Source organism: Peromyscus californicus, unplaced genomic scaffold, assembly GCF_007827085.1.
Source record: "Peromyscus californicus insignis strain IS unplaced genomic scaffold, ASM782708v3 Scaffold_5__1_contigs__length_169319896, whole genome shotgun sequence".
Lineage (NCBI taxonomy): Eukaryota > Metazoa > Chordata > Mammalia > Rodentia > Cricetidae > Peromyscus > Peromyscus californicus.
In genome coordinates this window covers 130749466-130762179 of record NW_026294573.1, presented here as the reverse complement: position 1 = coordinate 130762179, position 12714 = coordinate 130749466, and the positions used below count along the sequence as shown (strand labels likewise).

The following is a 12714-nucleotide window of genomic DNA, read 5'->3' as shown; positions in this document are numbered from 1 at the left end:
GGATGCTTCTCCTTCTGCAACAACATTGTTAAAGATGCTTTTGTTAAAGATGGGGAAATAACAGAATGGACAGAGTTGCATCTCTAGAACACCACATTATGCCATTCTCCAAATGAGAATATATTTATTTTGGGTCACCCTACAGAAGCTCTGTCCACAAGATCCCTCTAACATAAGAGTAAGGCAGCCCAGCCATCCATGTGATCAATAAGGCAGAGGTGGTTTCTATTTTTCTTTGCACAACAAAAAATGGAATCAAATGGAACATGTTGATCGGCTGAACCAATCATTGAATTGATGATATTAAGAGTGTAAACTACTAGAGTCTTATAGGAGTAAAGAAATGAATCAAATTCAAAATATATTTAAAATGAAAAATGACCAAGATTTGGTAACTTAGTTGTGGAGGGGGAGGAGAGAGAGAGAGAGAGAGAGAGAGAGAGAGAGAGAGAGAGAGAGAGAGAGAGAGAGAGAGAGAGAGAGAATAGTAGAAGTGTTTGATAAGTCATAGTAGCACCACCCAAGACAGCATGCTAAAATGCCACCTTGAGGAGAAGGGATGTTCCCTTTACGTATACTGACATTAATGTGGTATGCTTTAAGTGGGGATATATGCCAACCATTTACCTGCATGAGAAAGCCTGAGAAAAATTTGGGTAAGAAACACATTTGTGTTAGCTGTTTGGAAATGATGAATAAATTAGGAGGTTGGCTGAGTTGGACAAAAAGAGTAAAGAACAGAGTCAAAGGATGAATCATAAGATAGAAAGAATTCCCAAGGAAGACCTACGAGTAGTGATGTGAAGGCATTCAGAGCAGACCAAGCGGCCACCAGCTCTCCGAAAGACAGAGGTCAATGAGTCTACAGAAAGCATTGAACGGCTGAAAACCACTGAAGCAGTTCCATTGGATGAGGACCACAAACCAATTCATACTCTTTGGCAGCTGAAATCAATGGGCGATGACAGTGAAAAACATTCCCACAGAGTCACTGGTGTCTTGAAGAGTCAACGGGAGCTGCCACAGTGGGGACGCTGGGCACCTGCTGTTCTTTCTGACACTTTGTATGTGAGCAGAAGAAGGAAACCTCAGGCTGTCTGGAGTCAATTCAAACTCCAGAGGGGAGCTTTCTGCGTGTGTTTCCAACATTAGATAGTGCAGCCTGGTACAGCAGCCACTCATCTCCTCATGTGGTGATCAAACACTGGAAACGTACTGGTTCACACTGAGATGTGCTGGGAATTAAAACTCACACTAAAGTGTGAAGACAAGGAACTAAGATGTGACTATAATAGATCTCAATGATTATTTTATATGAAACACATAAAATTGACAATCTATACATTAGCGTAACTATTTCACTAAATTTAATTTCATGCAATTGTTTTAATATTCTTTAATGTACCCAACTGAAAATAGAAACTCACATGTGTGACTTACATTACATTTCTATTGTGCTGTACATATCTGAGGATGTTGTAGGCTGGTAAGTATCTGTGATAGGCAGAATTCTAAAATAGTTCCCAAGACCCACACCTATACAGTCCTTCTCCCCTGACTCCAAGTAGGATGACTGAGTGTGAAGAGATATTTGCCTCTTGGCCAGAGCACTATTGCACAGATTTTAAGCAAATAAGATGAGAGATTCACCTGTGTAAACCTGACGTTCCCAGGCACACCCGTTGGAAGAAGGTGAAGTTTCGGAGAGATGCTCCACCATGTTTTGTAAGAAGTAACAAACTGCCAAAGAAATGTCTCCCCTCTACTCTCCTGCTGATAACCCTAGTGGTTACTGCTTTTCCAGATCATCCTGAGTCGTTAAAGAAGCCCACCATTGGCTTCAGACAATACAGTTCAGTCCTGTGGTTCTACCTGTGTGCGAGTGTAAATGTCTGTGCCCTTCTCAAACTCATGTTAAAGTCTGAACTCCACTGTTACAATGGTAAGAGGTGAGGTCTGGGAAATAATTATGGAACAAAGTCTCCTCTAGTATTAGTGCCAACATAAAAGAGTCCCACAAAGCTGTTTGGCTCTTTCCCCACCCAAGGATGTGGAAAGAAGGCACTATCTATAAACAAAGAATCAAGCAAGCAAACAACAATAAAAGGATGTCACTCAACAAGGATCAACGAAGTCCTTCATCTTGGACTTCCCAACATTCATAACTGGAGAAGTATGGTCTATGAATATAGAATCCACCAGTCTGAGGTATTCAGTTATAGAAACCTGAATGGACTAACATGGTAGGAAGTCTGGGAAGGAGCAGAGCCTAAACTGACACTTCTGCAAACTTGGTATGTACATCATTAAATATGGGCATAGTCCCTTAGCAAACAGTTTGGGGACACACCAGGTACTATCTTAGGATGAACAACAAGGCAAGTATTTGCTAAGCCACTGCAATGTTTTAAAGGTCACAGTTTGATGGATATGTATAAGGATCAGGCATGTTCTTCAATCATCTTTTTAGCTCATGTTTGTAAATAACCAAGAAGCTGTTGTAGTTCCAATCACTTCCCCAAGTAATCAGACTTAGAAATATTAGCATGTGCCTTTTACCATATTAATGGGATCAGGTTCCTTTCAAGAACATAATTTGATAATAAGCTGAAAATCTACTTTATTGCTTTTTGCTTCAAAAGTAAATCTAACCCAAAGCAGGGCTTTCCTAAATCCTTTCTAGGGGCCTTAAGATCTTATTGCAAGGCATCTTAGTTTCTCAAATCTCTTCATTATATAAGAGTCTTAAAAGGCTCTAGTTTTAAATGAAAATGATATTTTTATATATATATCAGCTTTTCAGTCAGAATCCCTGCTATGGGAATATATAAATGTATATATCAATGAACTGCCTATCTATGCAAGATATATAGGTATGGATATTTTGAAACTTTGCCAAAATTATACCAAGGGACAATGACAAACTTTGATACATGAAATTAGTAAAACTGTACTATTGGGAAAAAAGATAGAGCTATTTTCAGAATTATTATTCTTAGATTGCATCAAAAGAAAATTTTGATGAATCCATGATTTTAGCTTGCTTATGAAGATATCTGAATTTTTGAAATAGATAAATACCTATATAGATGAAGATAGGAATATCATGAACTTGCTTCTAAAATCATAATGTATACCTGTGCATCTACAAATTCAGTACATATTCACTAAATTGTATCATCAAGATGCTTATTGAATTACCTGATCCCATAGCAGGGATTCTGACTGAAAAGCTGCCTGAAGAATCTCTTATCTTACAACTTCACCCTTTCCCAGGGAGTCATGGTCACATCTTGGTGCTTGGGAGATGAGAGAAACATCTCACGGAATTTGTGACTTATCTGTGGTGTTCACCTTGTAGATGACACAGTGAAATCTCTGGGTCATGCCCTCAGAGTAGAGATGTTACTTTGTGGGAAAAAAGAAAATTACATGGCACCATGCTAGGCTCTGAAAGGACTCAAAGAAGAATTCGACCCAGTTACTGACCTGCAAGCAGTTTATAGACATCCAAAACCCACAGAGGAAAAAGGAATGCTTATTAGTGAGAATGACACAAAACAGCACTTTTTGAAATAGAAGAATGAAGAAGATACCACTAAACGTGCATTTGAACTATGTGACAGAAACCATGCAGGGGGATCAGAGTCCAGCTGCTCCAAGAGGCCCTACAGCTCCTGCCCACTTGCAGCCTGTGGACAGATCTGAGCCATGGACACAGTCAAACCTCCTTTCAACTTTCACTCCCTTGGCATTCCTCAGCCTTACAAAATGATAATGAGGATGTCAGAAAAGGATTATTGCCAATAGTGATGGTGTCACTACTTTAACATGGGCTCTGAATTTCAATTATTGTCAAGAAAATGAACTTACTTCGAGAGAGATTCTCAAGGGCTTTCCCCAGCTTCTTGCTCTCTTGAAGGATGTGGTTCAATTCATCAAAATCACGGCTTTGTGGTTTAGTCCGCCAGTCCCACTTAGGATGTTCTACTGACCTTGGCACTATGTTTAAAAGAAACGGTTATTTCATGAGCATGTTGTACAGCGATACAAACTCACCATTTATCGTTTGTGAAAGACTGCGTCAAGATCAGTGTGCAGAATAAAAATGATTAAGCTGGAGATGGTTCTTGTGAGGAAACAGCAAGGAGATTTAAAATTGGACTTGAAGAAAATGTTTTAACTCAATAAATAGAAGAAAATATGGCAGTGATTATGGAAAATGGGAAATTGCAATACTGATTTAAATCTAATTACTTCTATAACTTAAGGGGAAACACAAGGGAAAAGTTTATCTCATATAATGCTAAAATAAATTTCTAAAAATCAGTCTAAAATAATAATTACTAACCCCATCATCAGTAACTAGCAAATATTTTTATGATGCCATTTGTCATATATTCTAAAAAACACAAGACTGTGTGTGTGTATATATATATATGTGTGTGTGTATATGTATATACATATATATATTATACATACATTATATATTTATGTATAAAATTTCTCCCAAGTTCCTATTAAAATTATGTAACAGTTAAGGAATATTTTTCCTTTCAAAAAATAAATTGAACATGGGGAAGTGATTGAGTAAGGCTTTTCTCTGGAAGACATAAAATAGGGTAATTATCAGTGGTGAGATTTAGCAATGAAGAGAAAAAAGAAGCTTATAGCCTGAAGAGTGGGATGCAAAGAGAGTCAGCACTTCATTTAAATGTGAATTCACCAACTCAGGAGCACAAGGTCAAAGCAATGAAGACATAAGAATTTAATGGTTTCCCAGATTTAAAGAGTCCAATTATAGGGACCAGCAAAATTCAACTTTTGTTATTTCAAGTTTTTAAACAACATCAGTAAAGACATGATTACAAAAGCTGTTGGGGACAAAAATAAGACACTGGATTAACAACAGACTTAGTAATATGTCTGTTCTAGAAGATAGGAGAACAATCCTTAAAAATTCCAACAGAAAGTTACTTCTAACCCAAAATTTTATACCAATTATAGGTGCAGCTGAGATACTTAAAGCTCTTGAGAGTTTCTTTCATAAACATTCTTTCTAAGAAAGTTGCAAACGGGCGTGCTCCGGTTCAATGAATAAATAAACAAAAATCTTAAACTACTTGGAAGCAGGAATGGGTGAACTCTAAAAGAAAGAGAAAAGGGGCATTCTCTTGATGACAGTGGAGGATGGTATTAACACACAGTTGGAAACTGTCTACAGGTGACAAGAATGGAGGAAGGCAGCAAAGGGCTGCAGGAGAGAGGTCTCCAAGATGCCTTCAATGACATACAAGGAGAAAAAAATACAAAATAAAGTAGCATAAAAGAGAAGATGAGTTAGATCACATTAAGGAACTCTTTGGGCAGGGCTTGGGGAAGCATTCATAATGAATATACAGAAAACAAGGTGAACAGTGAAGAGCACACTATTAATTCTAGAAAATATAAGTAACATTTCAGTTTGTCTTGCTGAAAAATATCAATTAATATAGTTGAAGTGATATTGAAGCAGAGTATGTCTTAACACAAATTTGAAGTAATCACAATTGCTCTGCTGTCAGGATGAGATGAGTGCACAGCAAAGTGTGAAGGTGATTCATAAATGACACATCACATTTAAAAGGCTAAGAGCAGTTTAGAACCTTATATGTTCAGATATGCAGACTCGGAAACTAAAATAAACATTCAAGGTGTCAAAATTGATCCCATTTACAGTTGGGAAGGAAGAATAGTTACTTTGAGGAATAAGAGTAGCTAAAACAATATTTGTATCATAGTCTTCAAAATCGTGGTGGCCACACTTGTTAACCTGCTTTGAATAATTTCTTTATTCTGCAGTTTGTACCATTGCATCATGTAATTTCCTGTAAAACCATGTTCAACAAGGTCTTTCCTTACCTTTCAATTTATAGAATAGTAGAATAAAACCACAAATACTCCAAGTCCATATCCAGGCAGCCACGAGATCTGTCCCTGAATGTTCTAGGTTGACAAGCCCAGGTAAGACCAGCAGATGACCTGACCTATCAACGCCAAATCCTGAGAAACTATACACTTTAAGGCAACGAGTTTGAGCCTCACATGACACCAGAAGTTTCCTTGGCAACTTTACAGAGAAACTGAGACCATTTTTTTTATCTGTAGCCTGTGATGACTCCTGTATGTAAATGACAGCATGGGAACCCAATTCAAAATGACCGTGTTCATCTTATGATCATGGACAGATTAGCTATGCTTCCAGTTTCAACAGCCATCCTGATAAGTAACAGACAGAGGCCTGTGAAGTCATCCGTCCAACATGCAGCCTTGGATGAGAACATCTTCGTAGTTTTCTGCCAGACAGAAACCTTACTGATGTCTTTAATTTTAGAACGCAGTGCTGCAGTTACATTACATCTTAGAAAATTTCCTCAGGAGAAATGGAAAACAGCAGGAGAGTGGCCCAACATAATATGAGCCAGAGGAAACAGTGACAGAATTTGAGGACACTAAAAGCAAGCCCACCCCAGTACAACAGGGTGACCACAGTACTGCACAGGTGGACTCTCTTATTTCCCCATAACAAGGACAGTAGGCTACTTAAAAACCACACTGCATGCTGAGCAGGGGTGATTTTTTTTCAAGACAGGGTTTCTCCGTGTTGCTTTGTGCCTTTCCCTAAACTCACTCTATAGCCCAGGCTGTCCTGGAACTCACAGAGATCCACCTGCCTCTGCCTCCCGAGTGCTGGGATTAAAGGCATGTGCCACCACCACCCAACTAGGGGTGATTTTTTTTTAACATTTCCATATATTAATCAAATTCTAATTCACCTTCCATTAGTTGTTTCTGTCCATGAGTTTAAAACTTATTTATTGTTTCCTCCTCATAAATTTATTTTTAATAATATTTTATTTTTTGAAATTATACTATAATTACATCATTTCACTTTCACTTTTCTCCCTCCATCCCCTATGAACCCCTTACAAAGTTATAGCCTTTTTCCTTTAACATATAGTTTATATATAAATTTAATATATTTTTTCTTTAATATATAAATATAAGCTGTCCAGTCCATATAATGTTACTTGTATGTATATAATGTACCAACAGCTGAGAATTTGGTATTAGATAAATTAGGGGGCTCCTCTCTAAGAAAGACTATTTCTCTCACTTTCAACATTTCTTGTCAGTAGCCAATAATTCTCTAATTGGATTTAAGACCTGCAGCAGCCCCCTGGCCCCCGGCAGCCTATAGCCGCAGAGACCTCAGCACCTATCAACAGTGGGGACCCCCCCACCACCATACTGGAGTGATTCCAACTCAGAGGACACCCAGAGCTACCATCTGGTATCTGCCAGTTTCCAACTGACTACCCAGCATCCCCCTCCCCCCTTTCCCATAATTCATGACATCAAAACATCGGCTTTTCCCTTGAGACTCAGGAGGGCCAAAGCAACAGCCTTTGGCTTTTTCTCTTTTTTCCCTCTCCCTCCCAAGGGTTGAAGGAAGGGATCCGTCCTCACTGTTCAGAGGCATCCGCTCCCTCCCCTAAGTCAGGCTGAGAAGGAACCAGCCCGCTCTTCACCCCCTCCTGATTGGTTTTCCCCGCCCATTTATTTTTTGTTTCCCTGCTACCTCCTCCCAACACCTGAAGCCATTTTATGAACTGTCATGTGCCACCTGAGCCTCCAGTAAAAACAAAAGCAGGCTTTCTTGTTAAAAAAAAAAAAAAAAAAAAAAAAAAAAAAAAAAAAAAAAAAAAAAAAAAAAAAAAAAAAAAAAAAAAAAGACCTGCTCAATAAGAGGGAAATCATGCCTGGTACTGGAAACCCAGCAATCCATCTGGGCTAGTGGTGAGACCATGGATGTCAGAGGAGGACCTACAACCACCCTTTACTAAATCAGCATAACCCTAATGAATTTCTAAGACCCAGTTGGCCAAATTCTTTAAAGTAGAAATGAGAACTCTGTCACTGATGAATGTGTAAAACGTATACAATTTCTGCAGAGGAGGGCCCAGTATTGTCTGCCAGAAGTACTACTGTCATCCCCACCCACTCTGCTTTTTGCCTCTTTTTCAATGATTTAGAAAAACACAAAATTATACATATAATTTAGGGAGTACCATATGCATATTTAAAAGAGGGTGAATAAGTCTGTGCCCTACATTTACTATTTCTTGATGGCGAGAACACTCAGAATGCCTTCAGTCTTTCTGGAATGCACACTGCACTGTCACTGGTGGTCATTGTACAATGCAGTGGCACAGCATAGCTTCTTGGTCCTCACTAGAACTTAATCATCACCGACAGAACTGACCTTTGAGATTATTTATACCTTTCGATCCTGATTGCTAAAACAACAGCTGAACCACGCTTTCCTTTTCAGTATGCCAGGAAGTGTCCTCAGTACTGAAGTGATAATTTACTGCGAGCTGATTGAGGCGAGGTGCCTCTGTTTTCTGTCCTATCTTCTAAATGTTTGGACACTGTTTTGATGTCCTCATTCTCTTGTATTTATGTAATCTGTAATTACATCCTTATGCCTCATCCTTTCCTTCTTATCCTAAAGTTTTCCTGATGGTCTCTACATATCTAGGTACTTTGGTTTGTGCATTTTGTAATAAAACATTATAAACAAGAAGAGCATTAGAGAGAGGGCTTAGCAGCTAAGAGCACTGGTTGTTCTTCCAGAGGGTCCATATTTGATTATCAACTTGTACATGGTAATCCACAATCATTTGTAAGTCCATTTCCAAGGGATCTGATTCTCTCTTTTGGCCTCTATAGGCACCAAGCAAGTGTGTTTCATATGAACATATATGCAGGCAAGACATAATACACATAAAATAAAATAATAATAAAAATTAATAAATAGAAAGAAACGGAGGAATATTCCCCCAAATGCAAAGAAAAGCACTAATAGGATTACTGAGAGATGATTTCAGTTTTTTATTTTAACCTAAACCAACATATTTATCTCAGTTTTCTTGATTATGAATATGAAATGGGCAAAAAGTACAAGCATTTACTTCCATGCACAGAAAATTGGTGGACAATGTCATTTTCATAGTTCTGCCAACATTTTGTTCACTATAAGCCATCATCCCACATACTAAGCAACTGGAAAATACTTAACACATGTTAAGTACCTAACACCACTTTATCAATCACTATATAACTATTGAAAACTAACAAGCCACTGGGCAGAATAAAGTTATTTTGTTTGTTGTGAAATTAGTCTAATAAATAAATACTATCTTTTTATGGTAGGCTGAGAAGTAAAGATTTTCTTGTTCGTATTTTTTTTCTTTTTTATATTTTGAGACAGCGACTCACGCACTTTGCAGCCCTTGCTAATCTCAAACTTACAATCCTCCTACGTTCCAAATGTTGAATTATAGGCATGTGGACTAAATAAACAGCTTAAAAGAAAGGAGGGGTGGGAGAGAGGGAGGGAGGGAGAGAGAGAGAGAGAGAGAGAGAGAGAGAGAGAGAGGTTTTTAAGTTTGAGGGCATACTGGACAATCTAGTAAAACCAAGTTAGAAATAAGAAAAGGAGAGAGGGAGTAGAACTGAGAGGGGGAAGGAGGGTTGGTAAACAAGGAGACAGAGAGAACTTCATTGCGAAATAGAAATATAGCATGTGCTAGAGGAAATACAAGAGACCCTACATTTTGCCTTGAACACAATGTGCATACACACACACACACACACACACACACACACACACACACACACACCACAGACAAGACACATACACAGGCACAAAACTACAGATGCGAACACATACTGATACACACAGAGAAACATACGTTCAGAAAGTTATACACACAGACTATCCCCCTACACACACACACACACACACACACACACACGCTCACACAGGCACAGGCACACACATAAACATACACACACATAGATACACATACACATGCATACACCACACATACACAAACACACACAGTTGACAGCATTTTCTCTTATTTGAAAGTCAATAATTTTTAAAATATTTATTTGTGCCCTTTCTTTTAAAAGTATGAGCCACTTGGCTCGGCCTGGGAGGAGGGCACTGGACCTGCCTGGACTGAGTCTAACAGATTGATCTCAGTCCTCGGGGGAGGCTTTGCCCTAGAGGAGATGGGAATGGGGGGCGGGCTGGGAGGAAGGGGAGGGGGCCGGGAGGGGGGAGAACAAGGGAATCCGTGGCTGATATGTAGAACTGAATTGTATTGTAAAATAATAAAAAAAAAATATTAAAAAAAACCGAAGGCAATAAAAGCACAGTTTAAACAGAGAAAAAAAGTATGGGCAACAACTTAGAGTCTCTTTTTAATTTCATTCTTCAAATATTTGCTAAAGAATGGATCTTTCCATTTCTAAATGAGTTTTTGTTTAATATTTTAAGTATATATATGTATATATATATATATATATATTTCTCACAACTCAAGTACAACTGCTATCATTTTCTAATTTATTGATTTGTATGGAATGCCAACATATAAGTGTAATCCTCAAAGGAGAAAAGAATAGAAAGAAATATTAATGAAGTAACATGAATTGGATAAATGAAAGAAATACTACTGAAAAGTAATCTGTGTTGATTGTACAACAGCAGACAAAAGAAGGCTTTATTACAAAAACTTTTCCTAAAGATAAAGAAGGGCAAAATATGCTGCTTAGCAGGGTCAATCTACCATAATAATATGTCACAATGATTAAGTTTATGTATTTATGTTATATCCCTATCCTTACAGTCTTAAAACATAGGAATCAAAACTTACATAATTGAAAAATGCAGCTCTAAAATAAGAGCTGGAGAATATAGTATCTCTATAAAAATATTTAGAATCCTGGAGAGAAATCAGTGAGAAAAAGGCTGACTTCACCACTGTACAGACTAAGATGGGCCGGCAGATGTACACAGAAAACTGCACTTAGCAACAGCAGAATGACCACCCTCCTCTAGGGTGGAGGAAACATTCCTTAGGAGAGATTATATGTAACTTAACATTGTAAATATCAAGAAATTTGAAAAGAATTGAAATCATACAAAGTAAGTTCTCTGACAATGATAGGACAAGAAGAAATCAAGAACAAAACTGATAAATATACAGGCATAAAAGAGTTAAATAAAACATAAATACAACCACTTTCTGAGAGAAAGTGAAGAATAGCATACGTGGGAAAAGTGTACATTCTAACCCCTGGGGGTGTGGTGAGAACGGGGTTCAGATGGGGATCCATAGCTGTATGCTCTCATTCCAAGAGGAATTTTAAATGTTTTTGCTAACTTTGTCCCCTAATGAATAATAAAGTTAAGTAGACAAAGAAGAGCAAACCAAGCCCTATCTAGCAGAAGGTGGAAGACATAATTATTAGAACTGATAAAAGTGAGACAAAGACTGAAAATTATAAAGCTAAAAGGGCTAAAATTCACCTCATTAGGATTAAAAATTTAACAAATCTCTAGCAAGGGTGATGAAGAAAGAACTGAAGACTCACATTATTAAAGTCGAAAATCTTAATGAGACCTTATAATTCACCCCTGAAGAAGCAAGTTAAAAAATAAAATCCTAGAAACCCATAAAAACACCAAAACTCATTCAGAATGCCATTTTAGATCTGAGTAGTACAGATGACGCAATTATAAAAGACGAAACAAAACAAATAAAAAACTCTCTAGGATTGGTCCAAAACAATCAGTTTAATATAAGATCCTATAACAAACATCAAGTTTTCTTTTTGTTCTAGAAAACTGAAAAAGAATGAACACTTTCTACCTCATCTTATAAGACCAGTTTTGCCCCTAAACAAAGGCAAAGAAACAACGACTCACCAGTATCTTTAATGGAAATCTATGCAGAAATCCTCAGTAACTTAGTACCAAACCGACAACAGTAGCATATTGGACAAATTACATACCAAGGGAATGCAAGGGCAGTTAACACAAGAAAGTAATCAAAATAATATAACATACTGATAGAAAATAGAGAAATAATTGCAAAGATGTCTCAAACGTGACAGAACTTTGAATACATTCTTACGATTTAAAATATTTGACAAATTAGGGGCTAAAGAGAACATCCTCAACATTATAAAAGGCAAATAGGGAAATCTCACAGTAAATGACTGTAGTGGGTGGCATGAGGCTGGAAAATTTTCTTCTAGGCAATAACAGGGCAAGAATTCCTAGCCAGTTTTTGATGCTTCTAGACTGCATGGCAATTTCTAGCTATAGAAATTAAGAAAGTAAAGAAAAAATTGAAAAGCATCCCAACTGGAAGAGAAGTAAAATAGTCACTGTCTGAAGATGGGAGTGATCTTATATTTAAAAAGTCATAAGCATCCAAACATACACAGAAGGGTAACATGAATAAATGTTTTCAGCCAAGTTTTAGGAAATAAAATGAACACCAAAAAAGTTAATCTTGTCTCTAAGTACTAGCAATAATAATCAGAAGGGAAAACAAAGACAGTTTCCATGAGTGATAAGCATCTGGATGAATAAAATATTTAGGACTAAATTTAACATTTATTCTAAAATGAACAACAACAACAACAAAACATAATGGAAATAATTAAGGAGGATTTAAAGAACTGGAGTATCATTTCCTGTTGATGGCTAAGAAGCTTTCTTCTTTTAAACCAGTACTCCCTCCCCCAAAGTAATCTATTAATGTAGTGATGCAATCAAAATGCCATTTGCCTTGTTTAGAAAGGAAA

At 37.4% G+C, this 12714-nt stretch overlaps 1 protein-coding gene across 12 annotated transcripts in view; it reads right to left on the bottom strand.

Moving 5' to 3' along the window:
• The window catches only part of CUNH8orf34 (chromosome unknown C8orf34 homolog), a 470016-nt gene that overhangs the window by 352587 nt on the left and 104715 nt on the right, over positions 1 to 12714 (bottom strand). For 9 of the 12 annotated variants that reach the window (XM_052716411.1, XM_052716412.1, XM_052716414.1 and 6 more), the window contains one exon: positions 3874 to 4002. The exons of the other annotated variants lie outside the window; for them this stretch is intronic. In XM_052716411.1, the coding sequence (XP_052572371.1) occupies positions 3874 to 4002 (129 nt within the window). The remainder of the gene's footprint in view (positions 1 to 3873; positions 4003 to 12714) is intronic. 12 annotated transcript variants of the gene reach the window in all.